General features: G+C 38.3%; 5 protein-coding genes across 7 annotated transcripts; all 5 read right to left on the reverse strand.

Annotated features, from left to right (window-relative positions):
* Positions 1-1,816: 1,816 nt before the first annotated feature.
* LOC140759125 (small ribosomal subunit protein uS12) lies at positions 1,817-3,678 on the reverse strand. The gene is made up of 4 exons (XM_073095605.1): positions 3,541-3,678; positions 2,545-2,700; positions 2,313-2,439; positions 1,817-2,143 (listed from the first exon to the last, which is right to left on the reverse strand). The coding sequence occupies exons 1-4, from the start codon at positions 3,543-3,545 to the stop codon at positions 2,003-2,005; spliced, it is 429 nt and encodes a 142-aa protein (XP_072951706.1). The 5' UTR covers positions 3,546-3,678; the 3' UTR covers positions 1,817-2,002.
* A 297-nt stretch (positions 3,679-3,975) lies between these two features.
* On the reverse strand, positions 3,976-6,399 carry LOC140759108 (large ribosomal subunit protein bL12c-like). 3 transcript variants are annotated; one of them, XR_012104200.1, is made up of 2 exons: positions 5,672-6,399; positions 3,976-4,287 (listed from the first exon to the last, which is right to left on the reverse strand). XR_012104200.1 is itself a non-coding variant. In XM_073095595.1 (2 exons), exon 1 carries the CDS (start codon positions 6,295-6,297, stop codon positions 5,746-5,748), a length of 552 nt encoding a protein of 183 aa, XP_072951696.1. In that variant the 5' UTR covers positions 6,298-6,399; the 3' UTR covers positions 3,976-4,287; positions 5,743-5,745. The 3 variants fall into 3 exon arrangements, 2 of the variants coding, with proteins under 2 accessions (XP_072951696.1, XP_072951686.1); XM_073095595.1 differs by having other exon boundaries at positions 5,743-6,399; XM_073095585.1 differs by having other exon boundaries at positions 5,699-6,399.
* Positions 6,400-8,089: 1,690 nt separating this feature from the next.
* LOC140759679 (MYB-like transcription factor EOBII) lies at positions 8,090-9,555 on the reverse strand. Its single transcript, XM_073096312.1, has 3 exons — positions 9,399-9,555; positions 9,182-9,311; positions 8,090-8,408 (listed from the first exon to the last, which is right to left on the reverse strand). The coding sequence occupies exons 1-3, from the start codon at positions 9,553-9,555 to the stop codon at positions 8,090-8,092; spliced, it is 606 nt and encodes a 201-aa protein (XP_072952413.1).
* A 1,761-nt stretch (positions 9,556-11,316) lies between these two features.
* LOC140767820 (iron-sulfur cluster assembly protein 1-like) lies at positions 11,317-14,690 on the reverse strand. The gene is made up of 3 exons (XM_073107892.1): positions 14,221-14,690; positions 13,039-13,093; positions 11,317-11,842 (listed from the first exon to the last, which is right to left on the reverse strand). The coding sequence occupies exons 1-3, from the start codon at positions 14,528-14,530 to the stop codon at positions 11,683-11,685; spliced, it is 525 nt and encodes a 174-aa protein (XP_072963993.1). The 5' UTR covers positions 14,531-14,690; the 3' UTR covers positions 11,317-11,682.
* Positions 14,691-16,452: 1,762 nt separating this feature from the next.
* Positions 16,453-18,066, reverse strand: LOC140764061 (GATA transcription factor 15-like). Its single transcript, XM_073102515.1, has 2 exons — positions 17,102-18,066; positions 16,453-17,007 (listed from the first exon to the last, which is right to left on the reverse strand). Exons 1-2 carry the CDS (start codon positions 17,546-17,548, stop codon positions 16,696-16,698), a joined length of 759 nt encoding a protein of 252 aa, XP_072958616.1. The 5' UTR covers positions 17,549-18,066; the 3' UTR covers positions 16,453-16,695.
* Positions 18,067-18,265: the final 199 nt, after the last annotated feature.

The following is an 18,265-nucleotide window of genomic DNA, read 5'->3' on the forward strand; positions in this document are numbered from 1 at the left end:
TTGAACTTTTAGGGTGTGAAAGAGAATTGGTCTTAGTAGATTATCAAAATAAGCCCACCCTTAATTAATATCTCACATCCAGGCCTAAATTCTACGCCCATGGACTGAAGTAGATAGGCCCATAAATTTTGCCCAACTTAGTCTTAGTTAGTTAAATTAGAAAGCCTAAACTGGGTCGGGCTTCCCCTGGTTAGTGGTTAGCCTCCGAATGTTATCGGGTCGGATCTGCCCATATGATAATACCCGGTAACCACTCAGCCCTGTGACAAATTGAAAGTAGAAAGATGAGCTAGTTTTGTAGAAGGCATAAAATTTCAATAATATATTACAAGAAAATTACTTGATATCGAATACACGCCACATTAAAAAAAAAGAAAAATAAATATGCTCGTTAAAAGAGAATAATATATACCATAATTATTATTATTTTTTTAATTTTCTCCTTCATGATCTCTTATTCTCCAGGCATATGCATGGATCTGCCACTAGAACCAGGGACGGATGCAGTTTCACCTGCATCCTTCTCTCCTCTCGGCCTTCCACCACTTCCATCCAACTTTGGCTCTGGAATTCTAGCTCCATGACCATTCTCCATATCTCCTCTAGTATGGACGGAGTGATCTCTCTTGTGCCTTGGCTGAAGGTAACGCCGAGCAAAAACTTGCCCTACGATGCACGCAACCGCCGATAGGACGGCGATGACGGCTAAGACGACGAAGACCGGCGTGAACGATCCTTTGGAGTTGGAGGTAGTCTGAGCTGCTATGGATTGTGGGTACACTACCTGTGGCTGTGGGAGGGATGACATGCTGCTTGCATTCAGTAAAGAAAGCGAGGTTGAGGTTTGAGTGAGGCTAAAGGCTGCTCTCATGGGCGAGTTTAAATGATGTGTGAAGGTGAACTGGAAATGGATTTCCTTTTCCTTTGGTAAAAGCTAAAGGATTCTTGCCTCTAAGGCAGAGAGATGGGTGCTTTGCAATGCTTGGAAGCCAGAGAGATCTATACCCTTTGTTTTAAGACTGCTAGTTATGTCATCAAGCTTTCTATTGGAGTTTATTTTTTCAGGAAACGTGAGAGCTAGGGAAATGTGATTTGTTTTGTGGAAGGGGAGGGAGTAATTACACCTATACCCATATACTGTTGCTACTTCGACTTGAATCTCTCGTTTATTTTTAATCCGTGACACATTAACCTTTTAAATTTGAAACAAGTTTGAAACATTTATTCTGTTAGTTATTTGTTACATTTTTTTATTAGAAAATATGAGTATCACACAATCAATTTTATATTATATAGGCATTCGTAGTTTAAGATGTGTCCAAAGAGAAGGAGGTGCATATAAAAATAGCTTATTAATTCCAGGGTCTCGATATAATTGTCCTTCCCTCTTCTTTTAGCTTTATTATTGGAAAGAGAGGTCTTATTAGTTGTTAGTTCTTCACTCTTATCACATCAATTTTGCACCAAGCTTAGTGTCGCAAGCATGTCAACTTTAACAAATCGACAATTTGATCAAAGTCTAAAAGGAGGCTTTTATATTCACATTCTTATCATGATATCTTTTGAGTCTACCAATCCCTCTTCAAATATGCAATTAATGGAGAGCTTTTTTACCTTGGTCTGTGGGAAATCCATACAATATTTCTTCTTTTCAAAAGAAGGATACAATTAATTGTTTGTAACGATAAAATGTAATAACAAAACTAGTTACAAAATCCTAACAGAAAAAATCTTGTTCAAGTGAATTCAAGCCTTGTGCAAGTTTAGTATTCTCACGAGTCTCCATTTCGTTTTCTTCACACACAAAGTACACAACTTCGGGTAAATATGATGTAATTTAAGCAAAATTTAAATAAATGTTTAGAAACTAAGATCCCACACAAGGTACATAACAAGTTGAACAAAATTTTGAATGTTCGCCTACAGAACTCAGTTAAAAATGGAAAACTCGAGACAGAGATAGGATGAGTCAAAAAGATGACTGCAAGTACTCTAGTAAAATTCAAGATCGAGGCTTTTCCTTCTTCTCCTTGAAAAGAGCCAACAGTGAGACACCTGAAACCTTCACAACCTTGAACCGCACTCCAGGGATATCACCCACAGCATGGCCCTTCCTTCCAAATCCAGCAATCAACACCTCATCCTGTGAAAGACAAAGAACAAAGATATGGCGGCGGCAGAATAATAATGAGCGACGATTTTCAATAATAGACAGCAAATTAACCAAAGCCTTCCAATATACCAGAATTCTAACTCTGAGAATTAGTCAGATGACTAATGGAAGAGGTAGAAAAAGAAGAAAAATATCTTACATTTTCCTCTATATAGTTCAAGCAACCATCGTTTGGGACAAACGCTGCAATCTTTTTCCCATTCTTAATTAGTTGAACCCGAGCACACTTACGGATAGCAGAGTTGGGCTGCTTGGCCTCAATACCTCTGCATTATGGCACATCATTTTGAACATCAAGATCATATAGAAGTATATCAATGAGGGAAATGAAGAATAGCACAATCAAAATTGATATCGAACATGAGACCTACATCTTCTCAAGGACAATGCCTTTGGCATGGGAAGATCCAGCAAATGGCTTCTTCCATTCATTTCCAAGATGGCTTTTCTTGTAAGATTTGTCAGCCCATTTTTGTCTCCTCCTGTGTGTTTTGAGCTTACGCCCAGCTCCCATACCACGAGTCTTCCTGGCATAGACACTCACATCATTAATCATGACATATTTCATTTGAAACTATACTACTGCATCAAAGTATGATAAATGTATAAAGGCATCTTACTTCTCATCTAAAACATGTATAGCAAAGTAACTCATAAACAATCTAATAAAGGGCACCCCAAACACATACTCCAATCAACAATCATACAACAAGAGCACCCAGAACAAAGAGATACTACTAAAAAGAGAAAAGAATAAACATTATATAATTACCAAACCAAATACAATAGCCCACGCGGTAGAAATTACAAAATACACCCAGAATAAGCTTCAACTGATGAACTAGAAGTTTCATTCATGTGTGATCAATACTGCTAAATCACTAGTGAAATGAGCTACGATAACTCATCTTATATGGAAAAAATGTCATTTGCAAACGTACAATAAAAAAATTACATTTTTATGCACTCAGTCTTGGAGCTACCATCTTTCCCTGACAATTACTAACACATAGATTTTATGGCTTCAACGGCTGACGAACAGTATCAAGCTTAATAGACCACGATATAGATTTAACATTATAATTACCAACAAAGATCTATTTTTATAGTCCAAACATTTCGATAGGAATTATTACAAAATATTACAATACTTTAACAAAGAAACATTTTTCTAAACATCAAACTAATTTCTCAGAATCTAGCTTCCGAAAGAACCGACTAGGATACGACAAATCAAGAGCAGGGTTTCCATCTGCAACTCAAACATTTCGACAGGGTTTCCAATGCTTCTCATCAAGTTATGCGATGAGACAGGAACGTATAAGAATTTGGAAAAAGGAAACAAGATTTGTGATTCCAGCACTCACCCCATCTTGTCGTTGGAGGATCTCTTGCTCCCTTAGCTGCGACGAAGACGAAGAGCGGCGGAGGCTAGGGTTTCGAGAGCACAGAAGAAACTAGTCGCGAAGCCCTAGCCCTTTTATAAGATCCATCATGTAAAGGGGTAGTTTAGTAATTGTCTCCTTTTAGTTAATTTTTTATATAATTGCTCAAATTCGATCTGGAGCGTCGATTTCCAGATGGTAGTCGGCTCGGTACGCGTCTACTGCGCCGACTTGCTAACAAGTTGCAGATTTTGGTCCAAAACATTCGAAAGATGATGATAATAGAGATCGGATTCGAGCTCCAATATCATTGTTAGATAATGCACCAATAATATATATTATATTTTTAGCAAAATTATTAGCATCTATCTCCCAATTTGGCATGTTCCAAAACATTAATAATTGGTTGCCGCTTGGTTGACTTCAACCAAGAACTTGGCTTGCAAATAGAATTTGACTGGAAAAGACATGGAAGATTATTTTCCTCCTTTACATTCCAGAAGTAGAAACAGAGATTGCAATATAGCAAAGTCAATGATAGAATAACTATTAGCTCAGTCAAAATGAAATTATAAAAAGCCATTCTCCTTCAAAACTAATACAACTGCTGATGAGGAACATCAACATCGGCCATCTCAATCTTCATGGAATGGAAAGCCTAACTTTGTCGATGTTCTTGAATTGTCCCTAAAAGTGGCTTGCAGCAGAACAGCTTAAACTGATTGTACCCTGCAATAAAAGAGATCATTATCTGAGTAAGAGTTTGAGGGCTATGAATCTCCAATACGATAACAGAATGTGGAAGAACTAAAACCAACAATCAAATCGTATTAGTTTTAAGCAGAGCAATGCTGCATATGGTATCAGCCATTGTAAAAGTCATACTTCAGATGATGTGCAGGTTTTAAACAACAAAACATGACACTTTGAAAGATAAATCAGGTTCGTGCGACCTAGATTAACAAAAAAATTCAATCTGACCAACACAGGCTACAACCAGGAGAGGTAGTAAATGATGCTTATAATCAATTGATCAATTCCCATGTATAAACTTAAAGAGGTATAGGAATAGCAAGTGACACATAACAATTGTAGCACAATTAGAGTTTTACTTCATTGGGCTTTCACAATCATATTCAACACTGTCAAACTCATCACTAAGTCAATACTGACATGAGACTGATTTCTTGACTTCTTTAAAGCATTACACTACTACAATTCCATGATCTGATAATGGTCTTAGTTTAGTTTAGCACATTTACCGGTAAAGCAACACCTTGTACGATGAGAGACAAGCGAGAAAAAAGAAAAGAAAAGAAAAACAGAACTAAGAACATAATTCACTAAATAAGAATGGTTTAACTTTCTTCTCAGCAGACTCATTCTAAAATCAACCAATGCAAGAAATTCTTCTAGAGCAGGGATGAGCAATTCTAAGCAAAGGAGAAGGGCTGACCAAAATAAAAATATCTCAGACATTCTGACTTCAGTTAAGATATCCTTGGGCCAGTCATGCTCCCAGGTTAAGAGCAATGATCTGAATTTAGCAACACTATAATCTATCATTCTTGAATTATCACTCTAACTAGGATCGAAATGATCCGACTAAAATCATAGTGTGCCACCATATGCAAATTCGCACATTTAAGAAGAAAATGTTATCTCACATCATATCTTTCTGTATGTATCAATCTTGAATTACCAACCTAACTAGGAGGAAGTAAATGCAAGTAAAAACATAATGCACCACCATATGAAAATTCATTCATTTAAGAAGAAATATCATCTCAGGTCATATCTTGAATTACCAACATAACTAGGAGGAAATAATCCAAACAAAAACATAATGCATCACCATATGGATATTCACACATTTAAGAAGAAAATATCATTCAGATCATATCTTTTTGTTATGTAACAATTTTGAGCTACCAAACTAATTAGGAGGAAATAACCAAGTAAAAACATAATGCACCACCATTGGCAAATTCACACATTGGAGAAGAAACAAATTAACATTTGCCAAACCAGTAAGGAATAATACAAACATGATAAGTCTACAAATCCCAAAGTGATAGGACATCTCATTCTAAAAAAAAAACAAAATTTTTACTTGAAGATGAGGAAGAAAGCATGGGACCTAAACATCACTTGGTAGTCTTCTTCTCTTCCAAGAGTCCTTACATCTCAAACAACGGTAATCTTCGCCCCGACCTCCTCGAGCTGCTTCTTGGCATCCTCGGCCTCCTCCTTCGTCACGGCCTCCTTAAACTTCTTCGGCAACCCCTCGATGAGATCCTTCGCGTCCTTGAGCGCCAGATTCGTCAGCGCTCTTATAACCTTAATAGTCGCAATCCTCGCATTGCTCGGGACTTCCTCGATGACCACGTCGAACTCCGTCTTCTCCTCCACGACCGCCGGTCCACCGGCGGCAGCGTCGGCTGCTCCGGGTGCGACAGCGACTGCGGCGGGGGCGAAGGCGGCTGCGGAGACGCCGAGGCGGTCCTGGAGGAGGTCGACAAGATTGCGTGCCTCCTCGAGGGTGAGGTTGGATATGGAATTGCCGAGCTCCTCGATCTTGGGGGAGGCGGCGGCGGCGGCGGAGATGGGACGGAGGAGGGTGGTGGAGCGGCGGGGGTAGGATTGGAATTTTAGGGTTTGGGGATGAAACGAGGAAGAGCGAGAGGAGGAGGAGGAGAAGGAGATGAGGGAGAAGGTGGAAGATAGAGATAAAGCCATCTCCTTTTTGCTTCTCTTCTACTCCTTTTCCGCTATTCGGTGTGAAGTGAGAAGAAAGGGAGGAAGGTGGAGTAGGATAAGATAAGGGAATGGGTTTGGGTACTGGGTGAGATTATAGGTGAGGGAAGTGGGTGGCTGTTACTAATGGAGCTATCTACTATTTTGGCATTTTATTTGAAAAAGAAAAAAAAAACTTTAAATTTAAATTCGGAGTTAAAATGACTTGTTTGGAACGAAAAATTAAAAAAAAAATAAATTCGATTCAGTTTTATTGTTTGGAAATCGGAAGAAGATTTGAGTTTATTTAATTTATTTCACTTTTCCCAACTCATTGTTGCATGCATGTCATATGATCAATACTAAGCTTCTTGGGGATCATTTTATCTTATTTTAAAGGGGAAAAAAAAATAGAGTAGAGTTGAGATTAAAATAGTCGTTTAGCTTTTTTCATTAACCCGTACGAGTATGAGGGTAAAGAAATTTCGATAGTTAACTATCCCAATTTATTTATTCATCCCTAGGGCTTAATATTTTGTCATTTATTAAAGACTTCAAAATCCCAAGGCCTTTTGGGCCTCCATCTATTGGATTTTTACTTTGGGCTTCAAGCTCTTCGACAGCCTCTTAGCTTTAACCTTTTTTCCTCAAGTCCTTGAAGAGTTCTAAGTGCAGGAGAATTCTGTTAGGCATACATACGTATATATATCAAAAGGTAGTATTGCACCAACTCAGGTGATAGAGACGTCCACCCACAAGGGAAACGTGAGTCAATAGAACATCCCCACGTTTAGATCCATCTAAACCTCGTTTTCTTTTATCCATGCAAGGGCAAGAGCCTAACACCCCCAATGACAAGGCATCTCAACTTACCAAAAGATAGCAACACGCCATGCTCATCTTTGTGAAACTCTTCTAACGACTGTGAGAAAAAGAGCTACCAAACCCTACCTGATCAAGTGTGTCAAGTGTGCTCTTGCTCTGTCTAATAGAGTATGTGCACCTCTTCTCCACAATCTTATGTTGTGGTCTCTGTCGATCGGATTAAAGATTTCCACATGAATGTTCGACTGCCAGCACCTGCAGGGTTAGGTCGGCCGATCGGCGCAACCGCCATGGCGCGTTGTAAGAGTTAGGCATGCGTCAAATGTTATCTTTTTAAGTCTCCTTCAACTTGTATGAAAATGGTGACGTCCTTAAAGAATGAGTTGGGTATGCCCTAAATGGATAGATAGATAGATAGATAGATAGATAGATAGATAGATTAGTAATGGACATTCTTCGATGGATGAGAGTCGGTTATGAGAGGAGACATGCATGCATGGAAGCATGTGCATGTCTATGTGTTTCCAGCTTAGAAATATCTCTGATGATGAACTAGTTAGGTTTTCATTATATATATATGACTGTAATGATCTTAGATTTTTCCTTTTCGTGAGTAAAAAGGAAGGTTAAAGGCAATACTTTTATTGATGAAATGATGCAAGAGTAAATTTGTCAGAAGCAATAGAGTCTAGATATGTGAATACAATTTCAAAATATAAAACAAAATAGGATCTTTAAGAAAGCTCTTATACAATAAAAAGGACGTCCAAGGAGAAGAATTCCAAATACAAAAGCTCCGGTACCGGAATAGTATGTCACACAAAATATTATTCCATAACTAAGTGTATCTACATAGGTTCTTTGTACACCACGCAACAAGAACTCATCAGTGCACACTAAGACAGAAGATCTAAGCAGGTTAACTTCATCCATATGATGCCCATAAGAACGATCACTTCATTTACTTGAATCACCATTGAGAAATATTGGGCCAGAAATCCTCAACAGGCCAGTAGTTATCATCGCCATTTCCAGAAGTAAACTGATCGGGTACAAGAAGCTCGCCTTCGGTTGTATTATTCTCGGGATAGCTAGGTTGGATATCGATGCTATCTTCGACGTTGTAAGTTGCATGGCAGCCAGTACTTGTACTGGCTTCATCAGTAACAATGGTGTTGTTGTTCTCAACGGATTCACCGTGTTTAAGTTTCTTTTGTATTCTAGTCCTCCAGTAGTTCTTTATTTCGTTGTCTGTCCTCCCGGGCAGCTCCCTTGCAATTTTGGACCACCTAAAGAAAAATAGAAGGTTATGAGAAAGAAGAAAAGAAGAATAGAATTCTCTTCACAATGCGTAGGGATAACATAAAATGACTAGGTAAAGATGAAGCATACGAAGAAACTTGGTAGCTAGAAATTATTTCTAAGAGCTAGACAAGATCAAAGGTTTAGCTACTACAATAAACACAAGTGCAAAAAAATAATTAATTAGTGCCATTCGTAAATTAATTTATTTAAGAATTTATAGTAAATAGTCATACTAGACAAGACGAACGAAAGCTCACAGGATGAACTATAGAAAGATGTTCTTAGTGTCAATGGCTATAGAATGGTGCAATTCTATTATAATAACTTCCGTTCTTCCATACGAAAAGTTAATGGAAAGCTTGTTTTGCCAGGTATATCCATAGACCTAGTCCGATGTTTCCTTTATGTTGGTAAACAGCAAGTTCATAGCAAAGAAGTAGGAGTTTATGGCTATTTCCTTGTGTTCTACGGTTCCATGCACGTGATCTTTTTTCTTTACAGAGAGAGAGAGAGAGAGAGAAGGTGATCATTAATTGTGTTATAGCATGATCCTAGCCACACAAAATTTTCCTTCTTGCGTTGTATCCAAAGCCATTAGTCTTCTCCATGCTCTCATGTAGTGTTTGACTACCTGGCTCAAACTTCTCTCCCTCTCTATATATCTCTGTCCTTTCTTCTCTAGCAACTGACCTCTTCCTCTCTCTCTCTCTCTCTCTCTTTCTCTTCTCTTTTCTCTGTCTTTTAAACTCAAGCTCACCTATTTCCCCACTTGGAGTGGAGTTCCAGGATCAGAAGCTGCTCCTCCGGCGTGATGTTTCCTCGCCGCACGTCTGGCCGCAGATAGTTCAGCCATCGAAGCCGGCAACTCTTCCCGGTGCGATTCAGACCTTCATGACATAGAGAAGCCAACATAGAATGGTTATGGGGAGGCAAAAGAATCGAAGCCAGAAGATTGTACAGGGAGTGGGAGTTACCTGCGGAGCGAGCGAGATTGTTCCAAACACCTTCGCCGTGGTTTGCAATGTAGTTCATAAGGATCAAGTCTTCTTCCATAGTCCATGGTCCCTTCCTTACTTCAGACTCTTGCCTATTATTTATCCACTTATCCGTGTTGCTTGCTTCTTCCCCCATGGAAGAATGGAAGAAGAGATACAGAAAGAGAGAGGTGAGGAGTAGAGTGAGGAGTAGGGAGAGGACGTAAGAGTTTGCTGCTGTTTTTATAGAGAAAATAGTGAAAGTTTTGTATCCTTGGTCATGTTAATTATTATTTGACTCCAGCAAAGCCATGGTTTCAGATCGTACCAAAGGAACGGTGCATTCCTTATCCATCTACACTCCACCTAATTCCTCATCTCCTCTTAGTAGTATAACAAACTTTATGTACGTACGTGTGCACATAGAGACTGCATGCATGCATTAATTAGCTTAATTACAATTAATTAAAACTTCTCATTAGCGTCTAACTCGATCGGTCCCACAAACTAGGTCACTCCCATTGTTACTTTCTTACTAATTTTTTTTTCTTTTTATTTATTTATTTATCTTTTCTATGATGAAAATTACTATTTAAACAAAATAAATTTAATCTGACAATGGATCTTTTGCAAGGTAGCATTTGCGAAGGATTAGTATTGTTTACCATAGCATAATTATTAAAGTACCATATGATTTATAGTAACATAAAACTATTAATTTGTTCATATAAACTAATAGGGAGAATACAAATTATCATATTGTCCTTAACCTGTCGGTGAGTATCATAGGGGAGAAAGATCAAGTCTAATATTAATAATCTCATTATTTCAGTAAATATTACTAATATTTTAAGATTGAATTTATTTTTCTTCTATAATCATATATTTAAAGGGAGATACATTACAAAGATAATAATTAAGATTTAAGACTTGTAACCTTATATTGGAGAAGATAGAAGACGTTGAAAGTATATTTTATTGGAAAATTAAAAAAGAGGAAGCACAATTCTGATATTTTAATATTCATTATGGTGAAAATTTTCCCACTTAATAATTTTGTAAAAAAAAAAGAAAAATTGTACTTAGTCTATCAGTTTGGAGCAATTTATAATTTACTCTTGGTATAATTATAATGCCATTCGTTCTGGTTTCATTATCCCTTCCTATTAGACAATTAAATATGCATATAGAATTCTACAAATTATGGAGAGTTAGTGTAATTATCCTAAGAACAAACATTAATCAACAAGCTAGGTCTCAACAAACAAAATAAAAGGTGTTATGCTCGTTCCCTCAATCGTCAGAAACTCAGAATTATTCGCAACAAAATCAACATCGCACATATATATAAACCCATGTTTTTTGAATGCCAATAGAGATCCAAAAACTGTGCGTTTTGCTCACGTGCAACAAATGCCTACACCTCTCCTCAGCACTCAGTTCCAGTACATTATATATTGCTTGTTGAGTAAATGAAACGACTCAGCTTAACACTAAGGCATGCATCAATGTCCAAATATAGAACAGTTTGGAGCCGGTCTATATCACGTGTTATATGTATTATGTCTTAGTCTGTAAACGGATCCATGGCTCCATGCTCCTTTATGAGAGGGATTGCAACAATTGTGATTAATTATTCTTGCGTGACAGTGAGAGAAGTGCCTACACGCTGATTTTATCTCAAATGAAGGCCTATATATTCTGGGAATAACTTGGATCATCTTGTTTTCGTTTCCTGCACGTGTTTGTCATTGGCCACATGCTGCAAGTACATTGTGAGAGAAGTCATCAGGGGTATTATGATGCTTGCAAGCATATGCAACCTGAATCTCCTGCAGTACATATCAATCTACATCATTTTACCGTGATAAAAAAGAAGAATGCGAGATATTGCCCAGATAGAATTTATGCTCAGACATTGAAATATTTGAAAAGAACTTTATTTTGGTCTTTGCTAGAATAGAAATTGATAAGATTGTCCACACCAGGTTAATGAAAAGCTAAAGGTACCAAGAATAATAGAGAAACAATAGCCAGTTGAGACGCTGGAGCTTGCTCCAATGTTTTTCCTATATGCACATGCATAAAGACGGGCCTGCCAAAGTGAGGAGCATGTGTACATAAACACATTTACAAGCAAGTCCTGTGACATTATCTAGAGTTACATATAGTCTTCGTCATCATCAAAACCAGAATAATTGTCTTTTACTTATCTTTGGTACATTCTGCGAACTCATGTTAAGAGATGAACATGTCAATCTCATGTTCCACACATTAACTTGTTTCAAGCTTCAGCTACTTCTTGGGCTGGAGAAGGCCCATCATTTTGTGCTACCTTGGCCTTCTTTGCTTCATAGTCTTTCACTGCAGCCTTAATGGCATCTTCAGCAAGCATGCTGCAATGGAGCTTCACTGGTGGAAGCGACAGATGTTTTGCGATTTCTCTGTAACACAATGGAAGACTGTTAAAACTCATGAAAAGTTAGGCAGATACAATCAGGAATTTATCAAAGTTGGCTATCACTGGAGCTAAGAACTTATTTTCAAGTTTCAAATTAATTATTCTCCAGACCAATGGTAATAAAGGTATCGAAAGTGTAAACCACTGAGCATACAATTGAGTATAGACAGCAAGCCTCATATACTCTATAATCAACATAATATTCATACTGCTAATGTCATTATTTGCATAAAGACATCATATGCTATTTCATACAAAGAATGTCTGCCTGACATCTTCCAGATCTATACATCCGAAGTGAGTATAGTAGCCTAAACTCTTAAAAAAAAATGCAGAATTCTTATGGCAGATTATATTTGCAGAGGTTTGAAAAGCACTATCTCATTCATCTGCCCTTTATCAACGCATTTCTTTAGACAAAGACTGTTTTGCGCTATCTCGTCTATCTGCCCTTGATCAACACATTTCTTTATGCAAAGACTGTTTTTTTTTTTTACTTGTTCCTATTTCTAGAAGGTAAATATTTCTCGGAACATGGAGTGTCAATCCAACCTGTGTTTATATTGAAATTGAGATACTAATGCAAATTCTTCTCTTATGAATAAGATAGATTCATATCACTTATCCTCAAAGGAGGACATGAGGCTATTTATAAGTCATCTCTAGAAGAAAAGAAACAACAGCTTATGCTTTCTCCAGTTATTAGTATTGTTGGACCAATGGAATAGTACCAGATATCCATGTATGCCCAATGACGATGCCTTTGTGAAGGAAGGGCAATACCTGAGACAACAATCCTAATAAACTTTAGCATTTCAGATGGACCCCTGACTAACTTTTATTGGTTTGGACCAGAATTACTAGCTATCTCTCTACACACGCAATTGGAATTTTCCACCATGAGAAAAGCAATGCCTAAACTTTACCCAACAAAATCTCCAGAAGATAAACATCAGGCAAGGTTCAGAACCACCAAAGGGAAAAAGCAGGTAATGAAGAAATGGACAGGAATATATTGATATATTACATCATCCAAGAATACTGCAAAAAAATATGCTAATACAAAAGAATTCTGAGAAAAATATCCTACTACTGAAGAACTTTGAGAAGAACTACACACTAACTTCCTACAAACAAATTACAAAATAAGAGCTGAATATAAACAAGCAGGCAACTTACGTGTTTTTAATGGATAGCACTTCCTCCATTTGCTTTCCTTTGACCCATTCAGTAGCTGCATCAGAGAGTAAGAAGATTAGCACAACCATTCAAGATCACTACAATTCTTTCAAAGATTCAATTTAGTTAACTTAATATACATATAATAATCAGTGTGGCCATATCCAGATTTCAAATATGACATGAAAAAGAGTTACTCGATAACATAGTGAAAGCTTTAGGAAGCAACAATTTTTCGCCCTTTGCATAACAAGCACATGAAGAAACAATCATTATCAGGAGATAAATACGTTAATTACATTAATGTGCCTTCTTCATAGCTTCTTCCACTCAAAGTAACAGTAAATTCCATGACATACGATGGACAGTTTTGCAGTATATATATAACTTCTGAAAGAAACTGTAATTTTCTTGCACAATTCTGAGTCAAATAATTATTCAAAAGAGTTCTAAGCAACCCACAAGGAAATGGAATGCTAAGTCATCAGGATATCTTGAACTATTGTAAGTTTCTTTGTCTCTCTTCAACCATAGAGAAGGATAATTCAAAAGAGTTTCTTACTAAGCAACTCACAAGGAAATGGAATGGTAAGTCATTACAATATCTTGAACTATTGTACGTTTCTTTGTTTCTTTCCAACCATAGAAAAAACAGTCCACAAATTCCTATATTAACCATAGACAGATAAGGAAGGTTTCCTATCGGAGTAAATAGTTCTATAAAACATGATACTTTAAGACAGCTAACCATGTTTTTTTTAACTCCTGACCACAGAAAATAGACTCTTCTTTGTTGAAACATCTAAAATATGCACCTAGAAAAGCATTCCGATCTAAAATTATAAACTTTCCGTGAATGTATCCCGTTGATACTATCACGTATTCCTAATGTAATCGTTAAAATCGATATCTGACAACATTGGCTCTTCCCCTGTTATACATGTCAATCTCATTCCTAATAACTCTATCGCAATTCATCTTTAGTAAAATGGATGTATAGCAACTCAAATTCAACTTCATACGGTTCCAAAGAATCAAGCTCCATCTAATTTGTATAAACACGGCGCCGATTAGACCAAAAATTTAAACACCAACGAAATTAATCGGACGGAAACCTAAGAATTAGAACGAACAGGAACCAACATATAGTCAGTATAAGAACATATAGAAGAATTTACGAACCGACGGAAGAAGAGGCGATGGCGGAGCCGCAACCGAAGGTCTTGAAGCACGCATCCACGATCTTTCCCGACTCCTCATCGATCTTGATCTGGAGCTTCATCACATCGCCGCAGGCCGGAGCACCCACAAGCCCCGTCCCCACGGTCGGATCGTTCTTATCGAACGATCCAACGTTCCTAGGGTTGTTGTAGTGGTCTACTACCCTCTCGTGGTACCCTCGAATCGGCATCGAACAACCACCAGCGGCAGCGCCGGAGGCCCGGTTCCCTATCGCTAGTCCTAGCAATCGCTTTCCCTGAATCCTAAGCATTATCGCTATTGCCTCCGATTTCTTGCGCGGCTACGCCAAAATTTCTGGAAGGGAGGAGAGAAATGATAGGGAGGAATCTCTTATAGGGCAGCAAGGATGGAGTTCGACAACGGGTTGATTTGCTGGTCGGTATAGACTACGAAACACCCGTTTGGAGATTATTCGCCAGAAACGTGGCGTCAATTTGATGATGTGGCGAAAAGTTGGTAGCGAACATAGAGTGTTTCGAGATTGAGGACAAGAGGTGATGTGATCGCCCGACGGTGGCCGTTCATCGGGAAGGAGAAGAAATTTCTAGAAGTGGAGAAGCGTACAAGCGTTGGAAGATGTGCAACTCGTCACGTAGGTATGGCCGGGGCTCGAGTTCTTGCCATGGCTTAATGCTCGGTCGAAACTAATTCGATTTAAGCTTGATCTGCTTCATAATTTCGAAATTAATTTCGATTCGAATTTGAAGACTCTATCAAACTCAGCTCTGGGAAACTCGAAAATAATAATATAACATTTAGTATACGATTAATATTAAGTCTTAAATCAAATATCTAATAAAATTGTCTTTTAAGGAATATAACTTAATACGTAAGAAAATAGAGGATATGTCGAGGACTGTGAGAACAAGTCCACACTTGATGAATAACAATCGAATAATAGTAAGGTAAAATGAGAGAGAGAGAAGATAGAGCAATCACTATAGAAGCAAACATCTTGTTTAGCCAACTACGGTGGCATGGCACTACTGATAAAACTGCAAGAGTTTTAAATGGCTGAGCGCCCAACAATAGAGCAAACCTAAATAGAAAGGCATAAACGAAGTCCATTGATTACAACAGAATCATCCAAATGTCTGATTTGTACGTACCTATAAATCCAAGAATTAGAACTAAAAACTAAACTGCATGACAAATATAAAGGGTATGGGGGGTTGCAAATCAGTCATTTACATCTATGAACTAAGAAAATATATACTAAAACATAGATAAAAATTAAAAAGAGCACATGACTATAACAGAAGAGGGGCCGGTGGAGCTTGAAGCAAGGTGAGGCAACTCTAAGTTAGGCAAGGACGCCAGCGAAGATGGGGATGAGGCCGGGCAAAGCAAGATCTAACCCACCTAGCAGTGACATGGAAAGTTGAGAAGGATGACGAAGATGGCAACAAGAAAGGATAGACGATGGCAAGAGAGAAAGAAAAACCAATGAGAGAAAAAAAAAATAATAATAATAATAATAATAATAATAATGAAGCCTCTCTCATCCCTCTGGGCCTTGATGAGGGAGAGAAAATCAGAACCATAGTAGAACACTCGGCTATAAACAACTATAAATAATAATAATAATAATAATAATAATAATAATAATAATAATAATAATAATAATTGTAATTGTAAATTTTCATTGCCATCGGTTCGTATCCTTTTATTATTGAATTTGACTTTATTTAAAGCTTAATTCAGGCTGCATTAATTCAAGTTCGGTCAAGTTTAATTTATGCTTGAATTATTCAAGTTTGACATTGAAATACTCTCCATTTTAGACTTTAGAACATACAAACAAATTATAAACAATATTTATCTCGCATAGAAAAATATTGGATTAACATATTAAATAACTTTTAAAGCATTTTAATCAATTTATGTAAGAAATAGTCTTCTATAAATATAAGTTCGGTTTTAACTATAAAATGTAATAGTAATTATTATATTATAAGAAAATTCAGCGGTAAATATGTAAAACTCCCCAAACTAAATAATGGCCCATTATAAGTTTGAAGCGGACCCGTCAGGTCATTATGCTCTTTTACCTACGGTCCACGGCCCAAGTCAAATTAATGTGCAAATAAGCGTATAAAAAATATATATATATATATATATATATATATATATATTTCCTTTTCTCTTTATCGATTGGGAATCAAGACGCTAAGTAGATTAAATATGGTATTATCTCGATCTAATTGCAGTTGTTATAGAGTCGAAGGAAGAGAACAGAAGTGCTCATATCTAGATTAACAAAAAGTAAGTATTAAAAGAGTATGAAGACCTCACACGATTCAAGACTTGAGACGTTGGACGTGAAAAAAAAAAGAAAAAAAAGAAGAAGCAAAGGTTGGCTGCCTTAATTAACTTCTAGTTTGACCTAACCAAAACTTAATCAAGTCGCTTAATCTAGTTGTATTGGAAAAGACCGGGCCGCTCCTGGACCGGGACCGGTTGCGGGGGAACGAAGTTGAGCCGCCACGGGTGGTACGAAACATCCCCGTCGTCCATCGCGTCGTCACCGTACATCGAGATTGGCGCACCCTTCGCTCTACCTGATTGGTAGCAACCCCAATGCTGCTGTTGCGTGCGCTGATATCCGTATCCGATCCCACCCTCCGCGACCGTCACTACTGATGACGTGGATGACGGCGATGCCGTGGCCGCAGCCGCGCGCCTTTCTTCCTTCTTGTAGCGGATCCCGCACGCGTTACATAGCGACTGCATGCAATAAATTACGTACTCCTTTTAACTTCTCACAATTATTTTATATTAAAAAAAGGACATATAGAAATAACTCAATAAGAATACGCACCTTGGGGCCACGTGGGCCGTTCCTCCAAAGTGGGGTCGAGGTGGTGTCACAGTTGGCGCACCGACGAGCGAAGAGAAGCGAGTCCCGACCAAGATTTGCTCCACTAGTGCTATTCGAAGAAGTGCTTCCTTTGGAGACGGTAGTCTGGTGCTTGTTCGACTGGGATATGATATCCCAGCACAACGTCGACACGTAGGACGGGCGTTGGATTGGGGCGGACGACTTGGGGTTGGTCGTGTCGGCTTGCCTAGTAGAAGGCGTGCCGAGTGATAGGGTGCAATCGACAGAGGAGCTAAAGGATGTGATCGAATCGTAGGTGTCATCTGATGGATATGCTTCATCTATAGACTGCTTCCCTGAGATTGGGAAGAGAATGGAGCAGTTGCTTCCACTCCCAGACGTGCCGTAAAGGAAGCCATTGCTATGGTTGCTGCACTGCTGTAGCATTTTTTTGAGTATATGGAGATAGAGATAGGAAAAGAGGAGAGGAGGCTAGGTGGGCTTTTAAAGAGGGAGTGATGCACGAATGTGGTATGGTAGCTAGGTTTTATTACGGTTCCATTGGGATGAGCAAGGAGGTGGCTAGGTTTAAACAAGGAGTGAGTAGTGTTAGATTAACGAGGGATTTGGGAACAAAACTAATGCTAGTAAAGGTTTGGTATGGGAACTAGAGATGGTTGGAGATCGGGGTTTGTCTGCTTCTTGCCTTGGTTGATGCAGGGCAACTGGAAACGGGCATTTAATAACGCAGGCTCATATCTTGGTCGGAGAAGACTAGTCATCACCCAACCATAGAACGATATGTGTCGTGTAATTAATGGGATGAAGAAGATAGAGAGATAGAGATGGAGATCAGCTTCGCTTTGTCAACTGAGTCAGTCACTCGAGTATGATGTGGTTTTACTTCATAACTCTCTCTCTCTCTCTCTCTCTCTCTCTCTCTCTCTCTCTCTCTCTCTCTCTGATCAATTGTAAGCTAAAGGACTCCTCGGAATAGGGAAGGGCAAGAAGGCCAAATTGGTGTGGTGGCTACTAGTTGGCACTGCACTACTTCTTATACAACAACGACGTGTGACTGGTCTAGCTCTGCATGATAACAAGACGATCAAATCAGAGCTAGAGAGAGAAAGTGAAGTGGGCGCAACAAACAATGCGGGTCAGAGA

The sequence above is a fragment of the Typha angustifolia genome, chromosome 1 (genome assembly GCF_048772165.1).
Source record: "Typha angustifolia cultivar Huaian chromosome 1, ASM4877216v1, whole genome shotgun sequence".
Taxonomy (NCBI): domain Eukaryota; kingdom Viridiplantae; phylum Streptophyta; class Magnoliopsida; order Poales; family Typhaceae; genus Typha; species Typha angustifolia.